The 18,143-nt window shown below is 48.8% G+C and overlaps 1 protein-coding gene and 1 long non-coding RNA gene across 4 annotated transcripts; one reads left to right on the plus strand and one right to left on the minus strand.

Annotated features, from left to right (window-relative positions):
* The first annotated feature begins 2,046 nt into the window (after positions 1–2,046).
* Positions 2,047–13,267, plus strand: TNFAIP8L2 (TNF alpha induced protein 8 like 2). 3 transcript variants are annotated; one of them, XM_082202586.1, is made up of 2 exons: positions 2,047–2,452; positions 11,205–13,267. In XM_082202586.1, the coding sequence occupies exon 2, from the start codon at positions 11,214–11,216 to the stop codon at positions 11,772–11,774; it is 561 nt and encodes a 186-aa protein (XP_082058712.1). In that variant the 5' UTR covers positions 2,047–2,452; positions 11,205–11,213; the 3' UTR covers positions 11,775–13,267. The 3 variants fall into 3 exon arrangements, with proteins under 3 accessions (XP_082058712.1, XP_082058713.1, XP_082058714.1); XM_082202587.1 differs by lacking the exon at positions 2,047–2,452 and adding an exon at positions 7,486–7,621; XM_082202588.1 differs by lacking the exon at positions 2,047–2,452 and adding an exon at positions 10,999–11,082.
* Positions 4,505–10,931, minus strand: LOC309520769. The gene is made up of 2 exons (XR_014214395.1): positions 10,844–10,931; positions 4,505–7,613 (listed from the first exon to the last, which is right to left on the minus strand). It is a non-coding gene; the product is annotated as an uncharacterized lncRNA (long non-coding RNA).
* Positions 13,268–18,143: the final 4,876 nt, after the last annotated feature.

The raw sequence follows: 18,143 nt of genomic DNA on the forward strand, positions 1-18,143 counted from the left end.
TGTTGGGAAAGATGGAGGGCACAAGGAGAAGGGGACGACAGAGAATGAGATGGTTGGATGGTGTTCTTGAAGCTACCAGCATGAGTTTGATCAAACTGCGGGAGGCAGTGGAGGACAGAAGTGCCTGGCGTGCTCTGGTCCATGGGGCCACGAAGAGTCGGACACGACTAAACGACTAAACAACAACAACAACAAGAGCGCAGCTGAGAGTTGTTAGTAGACCCCACACACACACACACACACATTTCACTCACAGAGGTACAATTCCCAGAGTGCTCCAAGAACCAATCTCTCTTCCCAGGGAACTCTGGGAAATGTAGGCCTGAGAAATAAAATAGGGCCCTTAACAAACTACAGTTCCCAGAATGCTTTGGGGGAAGCCATGGCTGTTTAAAAGGCTATCATCGTGCTATAAATCTATAGCGCTTCTGGGCCTGAATCTGATTTCTGCCTCCTCCTGACTGTCACTGGGCATTATCTTCACCACCCTGGTTAAGCTCCGCTGGTTACACTAAGGATGTTCAACGTCCTTCTTCAAATGAGGCTCCCAAAATAACACCCCAGTGGTGGGCTGACCCCTTCCTAGGAGGTTGGAGGGGAGTAAGGGTCCCAGGCCAGACAATTTCTCCTCCAAACCCTCCTTTCCCACGAGGTCTTTGGCTGAACCCCATTTTGGTCACACACCCCAAACTGGAACCAAACTCTCAGAGAGAGAGATTATTCATTCATGCTCAGCCCTTGAACTGCTCGCCTTTCTCTCTCCCACCCGTTTCTTACAGTCGAACTGAGATTGTGTAAGCGCCTTGCGGGCAGAGACTTGTCCCTTGGCCCATGTTCGGCCTTCACCTCTTCCTGTCCCCTCCCCTCTGCCGCATTCCAATGTCCAGCTTAGATTGTCAACTCCCTGAGGGCAGAGATCCTCTTCCCTTTCCCCCTCTTCCCTTTCGCTTACGAGACCTCGTAAAACAGGGAAATAATATGGCGGGGCGCCATATAAAAGTACTTCGGAACTCCTTCCCATTGACGCATCCGGCAGGCCCCTTCGCTGTACTCTTTTCAGCACCCGCTAAAAGCATTTTTTCTTCAGGCAACCCAACCCTGTTGATGTGTGAGTTTTGCTTGCTTTCGGTTTATCGGTGCACACGCTTTCGAGTGTTTGTTTTTAGCTGTTTCCAACCCACAATTTTATTGTCTCCTTTTTTTCCGCTACTGTGGGTCCCCTGACGTTGTTGGACTACAACTCCCATCATAACTAGCCAGCATGACCAGTGGTCAGGGATGATGGGAGTTGTAGTCCAATAACACCTGGGGACCCACAGATTGAGAACCACTGCGCTACGTGATGAAATACAGTGGTACCTCAGGTTACAGACGCTTCAGGTTACAGACTCCGCTAACCCAGAAATAGTACCTCGGGTTAAGAACTTTGCTTCAGGATGAGAACAGAAATCGTGCTGCGGCGGCAGCAGGAGGCCCCATTAGCTAAAGTGGTGCTTCAGGTTAAGAACAGTTTCAGGTTAAGAATGGACCTCTGGAACGAAGTACTTAACCCGAGGTACCACTGTACCGTATTTTTCTGTGTATAAGACGGCCCTTATTTTTTGAGCCCAAAATGAAGAAATAAATTTATTTATATATTTAATTGCAACATTCCGTGTATAAGACAAAGCCCCAATTTTAAACCTAAAAAAATGTGGGGGGATATAGTATTATACATGGAAAAATACAGTAAATTTACAAGTTAGGAGGGAACCAGGCAGAGGGCCTTCTTGGTGATGGCACCCGCCCTGTGGAACGCCCTCCCACCAGATGTCAAAGAGAACAACAACTACCAGACTTTGAAGGCAGCCCTATTTAGGGAAGCTTTTAATGTTATGATGGATTATGGTATTTTAATATTTTGTTGGAAGCCGCCCAGAGTGGCTGGGGAAGCCCAGCCAGATGGCCGGGGTATAAATAATAAATTATTATTGTTATAAATAAATGAACCAAATGCTCTGCCCAAACAGACGCCGCTGCCGCCAAGGCCCTGCACCGACATCCTCGTGGGCGCCAGCGACGCAGAGAAACACACACGCACACATGCTCAGGTATGCAGGTAAGGCCTTGTCTGGTCAAGTCTGGAGCTGAACCTCCCAGCAGGAGTGGGTGGGGAAGCCTCCAGGCTACAGATGCTCACAGAGCAGGTCACAAAATATGCAGACGGTCGAGGCGGCCGGACAGTCGCTCTGCTCCCTGGGCACCTTTCAACAGGCAGCTGTGCTTTCCGCCTGTGAAGAATGAAGCCGAGATCCGTCAGCTGACACAGGGCGGGCCTGTCGCTCGAGGAAGTCTCCCCGAGGCCACCCGAGAGTCTCGCTCCTGCCTGCTGGGTCCGGGCTGCTTCTGCTTTCGCTCCTCGAGGACCGGCGGAGGGCCGCTCGCATGACTTGCAGAGCATCGTGGTCCCACGGTGAGTGAGGCGCGCTTTGCCGGGAGGGCTCAATAACAGAGGTGCTTCAGAGCAAGGGGCAGAGAAGGCAGGTCTGTTTTGGCAAGGAGACGACCGCCGGTCTCTTTTCTGTTTTCAACAAACGCTGAGCATTCGTGCTCCTCCCGGGCGAGCCGCAACAAGTCGGCGGGGTTGAGTCACCGGGGCGGCGAGAGAACAAAAAACCGGGAAGTGTGTCCGCAGGTTAAGATCAGGGAAAACTTCGGCCCCAGAAGCTAAGCTTCTAAGTCAGGGCTTTTGCTTAGGGCAGGCTAAGTCTTCCGAGAGAACCACAGTGCCCCTGGGCATGGGCAGAGTGCATGGGGACCCCACGCAGAGTAAATAGACCTCAGGCATTTGAGGCTGGGCACATGGGAATTAATGCGCCAAAGGCCCATGAAAAGCGCGACAGAATCGTAGAGTTGGGACGCCAAGGGTTCGCTAGTCCAAGCCCCTGCAATGTTGAAACTTAGCACTGCTGGGAAGCTAGTCTGAATGGTTATCGTCCTTTAAGATGAGACCACATGTGGGCAGAATGTAGAAATTAATAATAATAATAATAATTTATTATTTATACCCCGGCCATCTGGCTGGGCTTCTCCAGCCACTCTGGGCGGCTTCCAAAAAAATATTAAAATACTGTGATACATCAAACATTAAAAGCTTCCCTAGACAGGGCTACCTTCAGATGTCCTCTAAAAGTCTGGTAGTTGTTGTTCTCTTTGACATCTGGTGGGAGGGCATTCCATAGGGTGGGTGTCACCACCAAGAAGGCCCTCTGCCTGGTTCCCTGTAACTTGGCTTCTCGCAGGGAGGGAACCGCCAGAAGGCCCTTGGGGCTGGACCTCAGTGTCTGGACAGTGTTCTGGGTGCATGGTTGAGTGCCTTACTTTCTTTGGAAAGTGTACAGCAAGGTGCTAGTCCTCAAGACTTGAAAATGCAGCTGCACAAAGGTGATGCATGGGTGAGGCAAAGATCAGCCTTTTTTCCTTTGGCAAAGGGAGCAGGCCACAGTTTTCCAGCATGAGGACAGCTTGCCTCAGCCCTATAAGAACCGCTTTGCCGTATCAGACCCAAATAGTTCCATCTTGCTTTGCACCCAGGTTCCTGACAGTGTGGACAGCCAGGTGTCTCCCTGAGAAAACTCCCTGCCACTATTTGTCCCCGCTATCAAATGTTCAAAAAGGTAGCCTATCCCTGTATATGGAGGTTCCTCTAGACAGATGAAGCCTCTCCAAGAATCTGTGCAACCCTTTCTTTGAACCTAGCAGCCGCCACCCCGTCATATGGAAGGAAGTTCCACAGGTCAACCACAAGTCGCCTTTTAGGGCCTCCCGCCAATCAAATTCGCTCGGCAAAAAACCCTAAATTCCACACTTGTGAGACCGGAAAGTCCCTCCCCACACCCTTCTCTCCCCGTGCTGTTCCCAATTTCAAAAGCTTCGCTCGCATTTCCCCATCGATGCCTTTCAAGTTCTGCTTTTCTCCTTTTCGTTGAGATGGCGGAAGTGTGGAAAAACAGTTTCGCCTCACAGTTTTGCCTGTTTCTGCTTCTGTTGCCACTAACCTGAGCACGGCGTTGAGGAGACAGCCGGGAATGGCGACCCTCATTTTATGTCGCCTTGCTGTGACTCTAGCTAAGTGACCCGGCCCTCATAGAACGAGAGGAAGGTACGAGGGCTGCACTTGTTGGATTTCTGCCTGATGCTCAGCTCCCCAGACCCTGCCAGGATACAGTAGGGGGGGTGGCATACCTAGAGGATATTGTTCTCCTCCCAAATATGCCTGCTGAGGGCTTGCGCCTGGGTCCACACACCGTCAAGGATGTCTATTTCAGTCCCCTGCAATTAAGACACACTCATTCATTATTACACGGAGCCAGGAAGCCATTAAGTGGCAAGGCTAAACTGCGGCTCGTCAGCCAGCTAATTAGCATCCTCCCTCCTGGAACAGAGGAATCGTTAAAAGGGGACAGGATATGCAAGAGGCAAGGATGTAGCTGCAAGAATCTTTTTTGTTACTCGTTTTTTTCCCCCTTTACAAACCACACAAGGATCTGGAACACAGGAAGAAGAGAGCATGATGCCTTTGTCAGAGTCAGGCCGGTGGGGTTCATCAAGCTGTGTGTTCCCCACACTTACTGGCAGGTGGTCTCCAGGGTTTTAGACAGGGGTCTCTTACCTGGATATGCCTATTGGCACTGGCTGCCTGCAAAGCAGAGCTATAATAATAATAATAATAATAATAATAATAATAATAATAATAATAATAATAATAATTTATTATTTATACCCCGCCCATCTGGCTGAGTTTCCCCAGCCACTCTGGGCGGCTCCCAATCAAGTGTTAAAAACAGTACAGCATTAAATATTAAAAGCTTCCCTGAACAGGGCTGCCTTCAAATGTCTTTTAAAGATAGGATAGCTGCTTATTTCCTTCACATCTAGTGGGAGGGCGTTCCACAGGGCGGGAGCCACCACCGAGAAGGCCCTCTGTCTGGTTCCCTGTAACTTCACTTCTCGCAATGAGGAAACTGTCAGAAGTCCCTCGGCGCTGGACCTCAGTGTCCAGGCAGAACGATGGGGGTGGAGACGCTCCTTCAGGTATACTGGACCGAGGCCGTTTAGGGCTTTCAAGGTCAGCACCAACACTTTGAATTGTGCTCGGAAACGTACTGGGAGCCAATGCAGTTCTCTCAGGACCGGTGTTATGTGGTCCCGGCGGCCGCTCCCAGTCACCAGTCTACCTGCCACATTCTGGATTAATTGCAGTTTCCGGGACACCTTCAAAGGTAGCCCCACGTAGAGCGCATTGCAGTAGTCCAAGCGGGAGATAACTAGAGCATGCATCACTCTGGCAAGACACTCTGCAGGCAGGAAGGGTCTCATCCTGTGTACCAGGTGGAGCTGATAGACAGCCACCCTGGACACAGAATTAACCTGCACCTCCATGGACAGCTGTGAGTCCCGAATGACTCACAGGCTGCACACCTGAGCTACTATCCTTCCCTTTAAAATGAATAAGATTCCAGTCCTCATGGTTCTGAATGAACCATGAGGACTGGAGAAGGGAGAGGTTTAAGCAGGGGGGGAAGAAGTTGCTTTCTGCTGCATTAGACCATTGGTTCATCTCACCCAGTGTTGTCTGCGCTGACTGGCAGCAGCTGTCCAGGTTTTCAGACAGGAGACAATTCCAGGGATTGAACCCAGAAGCTTCTGCGTGTGAATCATGTACTCCACAACAGTGGTACCTTGGAAGTCGAACGGAATCCGTTCCAGAAGTCCGTTTGACTTCCAAAACCAAGGCACGGCTTCCAATTGGCTGCAGGAAGCTCCTGCAGCCAATCGGAAGCCACGGAAGTCACGCCGGACATTCAGGTTCCAAAGAACGTTTGCAAACCAGAACACTCACTTCCGGGTTTGCGGCGTTCAGGAGCCAAAACGTCCAAGAACCAAAGCGCTTGGGATCCAAGTTATGACTGTACTCCCTTTGAAATACAGTGGTACCTCGGGTTAAGTACTTAATTCGTTCCGGAGGTCCGTTCTTAACCTGAAACTGTTCTTAACCTGAAGCACCACTTTAGCTAATGGGGCCTCCTGCTGCTGCTGCGCCGCCGGAGCACGATTTCTGTTCTCATCCTGAAGCAAAGTTCTTAACCTGAAGCACTATTTCTGGGTTAGCGGAGTCTGTAACCTGAAGCGTCTGTAACCTGGAGCATATGTAACATGAGGTACCACTGTAATGCTAAGTTCCCAGTCCATGCCAAGGGCTGACTTAGGAATTTGCCTTGTGCCAAGTCAGACAAGCAGGTACAGTGGTGCCTCCAGTTGCGGACGGGATCCATTACTGAGCTCCAGTCAGATCCCAAGGTTTCTGCAACCGCAGGGACCGCTTCTGTGCATGCGGCGAAACCCGGAAAAATACTTCTGGGTTTGTGCCGCGTACATATCCCGAAGGATACGTAACCGGAGGTGAACGTAAGTAGAGGTACCACTGTACTTTAACCATTGAGTTCTGCAGCTTTCCTTCAAAAATAGAATAAGGTTCCAGTCTTCATTGTCCTGATATAAGGGGCTGATTTAAACAGCAGTGTCGGAAACTGCCTTAAGTCGAGGTTGGACGGCCATCTGTCCTGGGTGCTTTACGATTCTACGAAGTCCAACCACTGGTTCGAGATATCGCTGGGGATTGAACTTCTGCATGCAAAGCAGGTGCTCTAGCCACTGAGCAGCCCTCCCCTTCAAGGATCCAAGAAGCATTGCAAGGTGTGGCGTGAGCAGATTGTAAGGGACTACATTTCCCCGCTACTAAAGACTGGAGGCTCTCGTCATGCCAGCCGCCAAAAAGTTTTCCTTGCAAACGGGGACCTCGACTCCGCCTTTTCCCGGGGCTGATGATTCTCTCGCTCAAGATGTTCATCCCCCCAAAAAAGAAAGTACCGTATTTTTTGCTCTATAAGACTCACTTTTTCCCTCCTAAAAAGTAAGGGGAAATGTGTGTGCGTCTTATGGAGCGAATGCAAGCTGCGCAGCTATCCCAGAAGCCAGAACAGCAAGAGGGATTGCTGCTTTCACTGCGCAGCGATCCCTCTTGCTGTTCTGGCTTCTGGGATTCAGAATATTTTTTTTCTTGTTTTCCTCCTTCAAAAACTAGGTGCGTCTTGTGGTCTGGTGCGTCTTATAGGGCGGAAAATACGGTAATTGGGCAGAGGGGCAGAGCGAAAGGTCAGGAGGGCTCTATTGTGTGCCGCTCAACCACCACCTTGAAACTCTGAAACAGACTTCAGGAAAGAGCTGAGCTTGTTGGCTTTTGACAGAAGGATAAAAACAGGAAACCCCAGCGCATCTGTGGGGGTGGCGAGGAGAAGAGAAGGGAAGGAAACGCTGACTTTTAAAAATATATTCCGAAGCATCGTGAGAAGGCAGGGCTGCAACGGTGCCTGGCAGATCCCTCTCGGATCCTGGTTTTAAAAAGAAGAGGCTACAGAAAAAATCAGCTTTGCGCCTGCAAGCCGCATTTGGAGATTTGGCGGTGCACTGGTTCACAGGAGTGGAAGGAGAGGCCTGTTCCGTCGCGGTGTTGGTGTACGAAGACTGCCACAACCCCACGTTCCTCGCTGGGCATCCCTGAACAACTCACCCTACTGAGGAGGTACGGAGAGACCAAGCAGAGCTTAAATCATTGCAATTAATTTTTTAAAAAAAGAGTTAAGGTAGGTTCGGTTCCCAGAGGGGTAGCCGCGTTTGTCCGTCTTTCTGCCAAAGCAGCGGCGTCTTAAAGCAGGATTTATCTGAGGCCCACTTCCTCACAGTGAGCAAAAACCACAGGCACGTCATGTGCAGAATGCAGAACTGCCTTGGCTTGCCACATTGCTCTGAGACTCTCAGATTTAGCTTCTTCTTCCGAACTCAGCCGGCATTTTGGGTCCGTCGTTCATGGCCAGCATCAACCGCCTTGCTCCTTATCTGAGCATGCAAAGATACCTTCCTGCGGTCAGTTCCGCAGATGTTGGCTGCTTCCAGTGTCCCATAGATGGATGAGAATATATTTTCTCTCCACACGCACCCCTCTCGCAGAAACGCACACATACACCCTTCCTTTATTGCAGGAGTGCGGAATATACAGTGGGCACTCGGGTTGCGCACATGATCCGTGCGGGGCGCACATTTTCAACCTGCAGCAGCACGTCTGCACACGCGTGGATTGCGATTTGGCGCTTCTGCACATGCGCAAAGCACGATTTAGTGCTTCTGCACATGCGCGACCGCCCAAAACCCAGAAGTAACTTGAGAAGACACTGAGGTCCAGTTCCGAGGGCCTTCTGGCAGTTCCCTCCCTGCGAGAAGCCAAGTTACAGGGAACCAGGCAGAGGGCCTTCTCGGTAGTGGCACCCGCCCTGTGGAATGCCCTCCCACCAGACGTCAAAGAGAAAAATAACTACCAAACTTTTAGAAGACATCTAAAGGCAGCCCTGTTCAGGGAAGCTTTGAATGTTTAATAGGTTATTGTATTTTGGTGTTTTGTTGGAAGCCGCCCAGAGTGGCTGGGGAGGCCCAGCCAGATGGGCGGGGTATAAATAATAAATTATTATTATTATTATTATTATTATTATTATTATTATTATTATTCTGGTACTTCCGGGTTTTGGTGGGTGCGTAACCCAAAAAAAGCAACCTGAAGTGGCTGTAACCCGAGATATGACTGTATACATATAATATATATATATTTCTGTCAAGGGCCACATTAATAGAATCATAGAATTGTAGGGTGGGAACTCAAGAGTCATCTAGACCAACCCCCTGAAATGCAGGAATCTCAGCTAAAAAAGTATCCATCTAACCTCTGCTTACAAACCTCCAAGGAAGGGGAGTCCACCACTCTTACTCTCAGAAAGTTCTTCCTGGTGCTTCATTGGAATCGTGTTTCTTGTACCTTGAAACCGTTGATTTGGGTCCTACCTTCCAGAGCAGCAGAAAACAAGCTTGCTCTGTCTCCCCTGTGACAGCCCTTCAGATATTTCATAGAATCATAGAATCCTAGAGTTGGAAGAGACCACAAGGGCCATCGAGTCCAACCCCCTGCCAAGCAGGAAACACCATCAGAGCACTCCTGACATATGGTTGTCAAGCCTCTGCTTAAAGACCTCCAAAGTAGGAAACTCCACCACACTCCTGGGCAGCAAATTCCACTGTCAAACAGCTCTTACTGTCAGGAAGTTCTTCCTAATGTTTAGGTGGAATCTTCTTTCTTGTAGTTTGGATCCATTGCTCCGTGTCCGCTTCTCTGGAGCAGCAGAAAACAACCTTTCTCCCTCCTCTATATGACATCCTTTTATATATTTGAACATGGCTCATATCACCCCTTAACCTCCTCTTCTCCAGGCTAAACATGCCCAGCTCCCTTAGCCGTTCCTCATAAGGCATCGTTTCCAGGCCTTTGACCATTTTGGTTGCCCTCCTCTGGACACGTTCCAGTTTGTCAGTGTCCTTCTTGAACTGTGGTGCCCAGAACTGGACACAGTACTCCAGGTGAAGGTGGCTATCATATCTACCCAGCTTCCTCAACTGTTCCTCATCAGGCCTGGTTTCCAGACCCTTGATCATCTTGGCTGCCCTCCTCTGCACACTTTCCAGCTCCTCAATATCCTTCTCAAACTTTGGTACCCAGAACTGGATGCATAATTCCATGTGGAATCTGACCAAGGCAGAATACAACAGTACAGTCATACCTCATGTTACGTCCGCTTCACGTGACATTCTTTCAGGTTACATCCCACAGCTACCCAGAAGTACTGGAAAGGGTTACTTCCGGGTTTTGCCACTCGCGCATGCGCAGACGCGCAAAATGACGTCGCGCGCATGCGCAGAAGCAGTGAATTGCAACCTACGTGTGCGCAGACGCGCCGCTGCAGGTTGTGTTCTTTTCATGTTCCAAACGGGCCTCCGGAACGGATCCTGTTTGCAACCGGAGGTACCACTGTATTATCACTCCCCTTGATCTGGACACTAGACTTCTGTCAATGCAGCCTAGAATTGCATTGGGGGGTTTTGCTGCTGCAGCAAAAATGAGTATCTGTCTGGGGCTGCATGCTGACAATGGGCAAGGCCAGAGCCACTGGTAGACAGTGTTATAGACTTCTGTCTGTCTGTCTATCTGTCTGTCTCTCCCTCTCTCTTTCTGTCACCTACCACCCACTTTTCCTGCTTTGCTCCTCTCCCTCAGTGCTATCCCCACCCCCATGAAATTACCCCAGGGGCTGCATGCCCAACCCTTGATTTTGTTGGTGGCAAGGGGGGGAAAGTTAAATTAAAGGAGAATTCCATGGAAGCCAAGATCCAGGTTTGGGGCAAGTACTCTTTGGTAAGAGAACCCTTCCAGAGATGTAAAATCACAAAATAAGTGTGGAAACATAGGTTGTTAGGCTTTTAAAATATGCTCTCGTGAATGAGCTCCAGAATAGTCCCCTCTTCCCCTAGCGTAGAAAAAGGCGACATGTTTGGTAAGTTAAAAATGGTTTACTTACAAACTCTCTAAAGGTCATATTCATGTGTTTTTTCCATACAGCGTTCAGAAAACAATGCACAGGCAGTAAAACGTGGCTTCATTACAGTGGTGAAAGTTCTTAAATTATTGGTATAGGAACACAAGAATGGCTTGTAAGAGCCATGCGGTCTGAGCTTGGAGCAACCCTCTCACTGAGCTTTTCAGGTAGATAGGAGGGGAACAAAGTCTTGATTACCTAAGTCCCTCCCAAGGTGTGCTAAGCCTGGCAGGACAGCTTTATGGTTTTAACCCCTTCATGCATTAATTAAGACTTAAGCATGTTGGTTATATCTGGCTGGTTATCCCACACATAACTCTTATATTCCTCACCTCCGAATTCTGGTTCGACACAGAGAATGTTCAGACAGATCATATAGACACAACACTGTCCTGAGAAGTCTCTGTCAGCAGCCATTCTCCCTCTCACACACAAACAGAAGCCAGTTAAAAACGACAGTTAGTGGAATAACAGTCACAACAGAAACGGAATGACATTCTCATGTGACTAACAGTCAGCATATCACATGAGAGAGGGGAAACCCCATGTTAAAAGTACACAGTAGTTTAACGTAAGTAAATATTCCCATTTCGGGAAATTAAGTAATTATCCTTAACAGTGGCCTGGGGAGAGGAGGGTTATCCTGGGGTGAGTCCAGCCTGCCCTATAAAACCTCTCCGTTGCCTTTTCCAGGCAGCCACGATGGAGGCGTTCAGCTCCCGCAACTTGGCCATGCAGGCCGAGAAGAAGATTCTCAGCCGAATGGCCAGCAAGTCCATGGCCAATATGTTCATTGACGACACCAGCAGCGAGATCCTGGACGAGCTCTACCGGATCTCCAAGGAGTACACGCAGAACCGGACCGAGTCCCAGAAGGTCATCAAGAACCTCATCAAGGTGGCGGTCAAGATCTCCGTCCTGTACCGCAACAACCGCTTCAGCCCCGAGGAGCTGGGCCTGGCAGAGGAGTTCAAGAGGAAGCTCCACCAAGGAGCCATGACGGCCATCAGCTTCCACGAGGTGGAGTTCACCTTCGAGAAGGCCGTCCTGGCCGAGCTGTTGAGAGATTGCAGGGACCTGCTGCTCCGGCTGGTCGAGAAGCACCTGACGCCCAAGTCTCACGGGCGCATCCGGCACGTCTTTGACCACTTTGCCGACACAGAGCTCCTCGCCAAGCTGTACAGCCCTGGGGAACCCTACCAGCCACGGCTGAAGAAGATCTGCGAGGGGATGAACCGTCTCATCGACGAGGGGAAGTTGTGAGACCCACCGAGGAGGAGGAGGAGGAGAAAAAAGGTGGAAAGGAATGCACATGCGGGGTGGGGAGGGGGAGACACGAAATTTAACATCTGCCAAATCCTTCACGGACCTAGGGATTCAGATAGACTGCCTCTGGACCTGGGGGCCGCATAAGCAGAGGATCAAGCGAGAGGGGACTTGTTAAGTTGTGGGTGAACATATCAGACGACACAGCGATTCTTCAGACAGCTCTTGTTTATTCACAGGCCAGGACAGAACTGAACTGAAGGGCTCAGCCAGCCTGCTTATATAGAGCTCCAGTACCACGTTACTGTAACAACTTTCTAAAACTATCCAATCACTGAACGTCACTTTCGATCCTTCATTTGCATAACTATCTACAGTATCCCCCTGCTGGCCCAGGGTGAGAACTTCAGTACATAACAGGACTCATCCACTCTCACGGTGCTCAAATGCCTGTAAGAAGCGAGGGGTCCAGGTAGACTGCTTCTGGGCCTGGAGGTTCCATCAGGGCATGAGACGAGCCCTGTTGGATCAGGCCAGCTGGAGAAGAATAAATGGGTTCACCCTGTCGTGAGAAAACAAGGCGAGGGGTGCTTCTTGTGATCTCTTTGGCAGGCCGGTAGCACCCACAGAACTTGTTTGTGGGGTGGCCCTATCAGAAACTCAGCCCCTCCCAGCCTCCCTTCCGATGTCTTCAGAAGCCTGTGTCTTCCGCAGCTCATCTCTGCAGCCAGTAAGGACTAGAAACTTGGAGATGAAAACCGAGTTTCGAAAAATCCAGAGGGGAGAGTGATGGGCAGTAAACCGCAAAACCACCTCTGGCTGTGTACACCGGAGCTCTATCCCAAACCTTCCTGGTCCATCATCAATGAGAAGAAATGTTGTGTTTTATATTCTTTAAATGCTGTTTGCGGATGTTTACTTTGTTATGTTTGGTGCGGGGGGAGGGGGAGAGACCTTGCCACTCCTTTTTTTAATTTTTGCTTCTCCTCTGAAGTCACAGATCCTTTCGACGTCTGTATCACCACCTCTGGCTGTTGATCATGATGGTCTCTGACGAGGTTGATGGGAACCATAGAGCTCAGGCGCCAGTTGATGGGAAAGCGTTCCCTAGGGAAAGGGACCGTTTGCTAAACCGCTCTGGGAATCGTAGCTCTACTGGGGGGTTGGAAGGTCTCCTAACAACGCTTATCACCCTTAGCAAACTACAGTTCCCAGGGTGCCTCGGGCTGAGGGAGCCACGGCTGTTTAAAGCGGCAGGCACAGAGCTTTTAATGAATTGCGGCCTTGGTGAGTTGCAGGCAAGAGTCCATCCTTCGCTGCAAGATCAGCACCCTGGACAGCAGCCCCAGAGGAGGACTAGCTTGCAGCAAAAAAACGGGTTGCTCTCTCTTTCGTCCCTTGAGAAGAGTTTTGCTCAAGATCTCGGGGATTTCGACTCAGGGATTGCGCAGACTGAAAACCAAAGAAATAAAGGTTTCTTTTCCAATGCACAGAGTGTTCCCATTTCCTTAAGACAGGCAGCCATGGCGGGGCAGAAGAAGAAGGGGCAGCCAAAACCGTGAGCCCACTTGGCCTAGTCCTGCCGTCTAGCATAGGGAGATTGAGAAACAGCCTGTTTTTATTTCAATAGCTTTCTCATTGGTCCTTCTTCGGCTCCTCAGATTTAAACAGCCGCTTGCATTTATTTATTTTTTTAAAGGAAAGTCCTCGTGGAAATTCTCTAGCATTTTTTGGCATGCATTTATCCCAATGCACAGAATTCTGTCTCGCACACACATTTTTTGCAAGCCGTTTCCCGCAATATAAGGCATTTCTGTGCATCGCTTTGCCTACCTTTCGCATTATTTGAGATCAGAGAGGTCTGGGGTTTTATTATTATTATTTTTAAAATAATTTTTATTAAGTTTTCCATTTTAATAAACCAATCAAATCACATTAAATATTCCAAATTGTACAAATACATATCATAAAGTCCAAATATTTTGCCAAATTATAATTTTTTGGTTGGGGGTTCCCATGCTTCGAGTTCAGTGGGGTCCAATCATCTCATGTTTCTACTGCCTTGAGTGTCAGGTCTGTGGTTTTTTTTAGGACCCGGGCTATTTCTGTGATTGTAAGTTGTTTTCAACTGTTAATATTGCATTTAAACGTTGTAATCTTCCCTGGCACCTTGGGGTGAAGGACCGGTAACAAACAGCAGCAGCAACATTCTCCTTTTTTCTCCCCAGGTCCCCCATCCCTCCTCCTTGGAGAACCCCATCAGGAAATTAAGAAAAGTGTGAATTTGGAATAATAGCCACAATTTGCTTCAAGAAGTGCAATTGCAATATGAACCAGAGCAAATTTCTCCCCTTCCCAGCCCAGTCCCTATCCAATGTTGCTTTTGGCCAACTATTTTTTTAATACGGGGCAGGTGAGAGTAGGCTCAGCTTGAATGCCAGCAAGGACTGTGGAGCCCATCATCCTGGTTCCACTGACTGACTTGTTTCCTTTGGGCAGAGATGCTCATGAGAAGACTGTGAGAGACCTGCCTGAAGGGGTTAAAACCATAGAGTAAGCTGTCCTGCCAGGCTTAGCTCACCTTGGGAGGTAATCAACTACCCCTGACAACCTAGATCAGGCATAGGCAAACTCGGCCCTCCAGATGTTTTGGGACTACAACTCCCATCATCCCTAGCTAACAGGACCAGTGGTCAGGGATGATGGGAGTTGTAGTCCCAAAACTGCTGGAGGGCTGAGTTCGCCTACGTCTGAGCTGTATAGACTGCATCTGAACCTGGAGGTTCCATAAGAACACCCAAACAGCCCTGTAGCTGTTTAAGCATCCTGTTCTCACAGTGGCCCATATAGTGGTAGCTATAAATAATAATAATAATAATAATAATAATAATAATAATAATAATAATAATAATAATTTATTTATACCCCACCCATCTGGCTGGGCTTCCCCAGCCATTCTGGGCAGCTTCCAATCAAATATTAAAATACAGTAATGCCTCAAACATTAAAAGCTTCCCTAAACAGGGCTGCCTTCAGATGTCGTCTAAAGGTCTGTTAGTTGTTGTTCTCTTTGACATCTGGTGGGAGGGTGTTCCACAGGGTGGGCGCCACCACCGAGAACGCCCTCTGCCTGGTTCCCTGTAACTTGGCTTCTCGTAGTGAGGAAACCGCCAGAAGGCCCTCGGCGCTGGACCTCAGTGTCCGGGCAGAACGATGGGGGTGGAGATGCTCCTTCAGGTATACTGGACCGAGGCCATTTAGGGCTTTCAAGGTCAACACCAACACTTTGAATTGCGCTCGGAAATGTACTGGGAGCCAATGCAGGTCTTTCAGGACCAGTGTTATGTGGTCTTGGCGGCCGCTCCCAGTCACCAGTCTAGCTGCCACATTTTGGATTAGTTGTAGTTTCCGGGTCACCTTCAACGGTGACCCCACGCAGAGCGCATTACAGTACTCCAAGCGGGAGATAACCAGAGCATGCGTCACTCTGGTGAGACAGTGTGCGGGCAGGGAGGGTCTCAGCCTGTGTACCAGATGGAGCTGGTAAACAGCTGCCCTGGACACAGAATTAACCTGCGCCTCCATGGACAGCTGAGACTCCAAAATGACTCCCAGGCTGCGCACCTGGTCCTTCAGGGGCACAGTTACCCCATTCAGGACCAGGGAGTCCTCCACACCTGCCTGTCCCCTGTCTCCCCAAAACAGTACTTCTGTCTTGTCTGGATTCAACCTCAATCTGTTAGCCGCCATCCATCCTCCAACCGCCTTTTTATCCTCTGATGCTTTTTTAAAGTCACCCAAGTTGAAGGCCCTCACTGCCTTCCGCGGCACCCAGTTCCATAGTTTCACTGTGCTCCCATGTCAAGAAACGCTTTCTTTCGACTGTCTTGAATCCGTCCACATTCAGCTCCATTGCGTGGGCTCCCCCAGCTCCTAGCATTAGGGAAAAGATAGAAAAGCCTCTTTTCTCACTCATCCTTTTTACTCAGGAGCATGAGGCCTAGAATCTTAACCTTTTTTAGATTTGCAAGCAGCTGGCATTTGGAGGTAGACTGAACACAGCCATGGAGGTTCCATCTAGCTTTAACAAGCAAATCGGTGCTTAAACGAGGATTAAAGTGTACAAGAACTGCACCGGGTCCCGCCAAACGGAGAAGCCATGCAGACCAGTTTTCCTGTTTCACAGAGCAGCCCGCCAGCTGCTTCCGGGAGTCCCACAAGAAAGACAGGAAGGAAACAGACTTCCCTTGTTTTTTCCCTCCTCCACCACCAGCAACACCTGCTATTCAAAGATAGATTGTGCTTTGACACAGAGGCTTGATTAAGCTATTATAACTCTTGCAGGCTAAATCAATAAAAAGGAAAGGAGGAATTGCCAGAGGTATTCCAGATTCCACTTTACGGATGTTTCCTGTTGGTGGGAGAAAGAGTTGAAGTGGTGAAGGGCCCTACTAGATCAGGTCAAGCTGGGTTTGGGCTAAAAATTGTCTATCCAAAACTTCACTCTTGTGGTTTATCACCACAACAGCTACTCACTTTGCGTTTTAGTAAAGCAAACAGTCTAATTTGTCAGCGCCTAAATGATATTGAAGGGACGCGGGTGGCGCTGTGGTCTAAACCACAGAGCCTAGGGCTTGCCGATCAGAAGGTCGGTGGTTCGAATCCCCGCGACGGGGTGAGCTCCCGTTGCTCAGTCCCTGCTCCTGCCAACCTAGCAGTTCAAAAGCCCATCAAAGTGCAAATAGATAAATAGATACCGCTCCGGCAGGAAGGTAAACGGTGTTTCCGTGCGCTGCTCTGGTTCGCCAGAAGCGGCTTAGTCCTGCTGGCCACATGACCCAGAAGCTGTCTGTGGACAAACGCCAGCTCCCTGAGCCTATAGAGCAAGATGAGCACGCAACCCTAGAGTCGTCCGCGACTGGACTTAATGGTCAGGGGTACCTTTACCTTTACCTTTAAATGATATTGAGCGTCAGAACAACTTGGCCACAAAAAGGACATTTTGCCCATGGTATGACTATTTTCCACCTTCCAATTTTGACTCTCTGGAACCCTAGCTGCATAACCTAGCAATTCTAAAATATAGATGCGCTTTTACTCTCGCAAGATTGAACGTATTGCCCTCGGCTGTACTTGAGGGACGATTCCAACAGATTCCACATGAAAAACGCTCATGTCTCTGTGAAGATGGCAGTCCCGAAACGGTGGTGCATGCCCTTCTGGCTTGCACTCTTTATAAAGACTTGAGGAATAAGATTATCACCCCTCTCTTATTGTCCATTCCAGGTCGCCCAACCACTGCCAGAGCATCCTTTCTCTTGGCAGATCAAGATGAGCAGGTGACAGCAAAGGCTGCAAGGTTTTTAGCTGGGGCAATCAGAATAAGATAGTGACTATTTGACTATTGATTCAATACCCTGAAATGTAAAGTTTATATAATTGACTTTTTATTTATATTCTTTGCATATCGTATTGTTGTTTTATTGCTACGGCCAATGGCTGATGCAAATATTCATTCATTCATTCAAAGCTGGGTTTGGCTAACCCATTCCTCCACAGAGGAAATACGGGCTGCAGTGCATCAGGCAGACTGCTCCTGTCCATGGAATCCCAGCATACACCACAGCCTGAAGTATGCTCCCTCCCATTCCTGGGATATTGTATATTGAAGGAGGTTTGATATTTAAAGTATGAGAAAGAGAAATATTGTACAGAAATATTGTAAAGTTTTTGAATGCTGATGACATTGAAATGAATTGAAGGGGTTCTAGCAACAAGGTAAAATGTAAGATGGGATTGATAATAGATAAACTAATAGGGTATGAATTTGCTGAACCAATTCTTAAAAGGGATACAAAAAAGGGAGGCGTGAGGAAGTCAGGAAAATAAGTTAACTAAAGATGAGAAATTAAAAAAGAGGGAGTTCTGTTTTCTTTTATATGTGTTTCTTCTTCTTCTTTTTTGTGTTTAATGTTTGTATTTTTGTATTTTGTATTTTTCTGTTTTTATATTTTTCTGAACTTTTCTATTGATAAAACTTAATAAAATATTAATGAGAGAGAAAAAAATAAAGTATGAGAAAGAGTTATTGTAAAAAAGCACCTCTGGATGCCACATACCCCCCCCCCAGCCTCTAGGTGCCCCCCACTGAAGAGGGAAAGAAATCTAGCCCAGAGCATTGACTCATGCAGAGGGGCGGCAGGCAGCCTCTTCTGAAGGCAGCCTGCTCCACTGCATCCCTCGATCGGGGGGAGGCAATGGGACACTAGGACCCACGTACCTACGGGACCGCCTCTCTTGGTCTGCCCCGCGGAGGACCTTAAGGTCCACAAATAACAACACTTTGGAGGTCCCAGGTCTCAAGGA

Source organism: Podarcis vaucheri (genome assembly GCF_965113315.1).
Source record: "Podarcis vaucheri genome assembly, chromosome: 16".
Classification (NCBI taxonomy): domain Eukaryota; kingdom Metazoa; phylum Chordata; class Lepidosauria; order Squamata; family Lacertidae; genus Podarcis; species Podarcis vaucheri.

What these genes read in the sequence shown, in the direction of transcription:
- TNFAIP8L2 (XM_082202586.1), top strand. Translation starts at nt 11,214, where the DNA reads ATGGAGGCGTTCAGCTCCCGCAACTTGGCCATGCAGGCCGAGAAGAAG.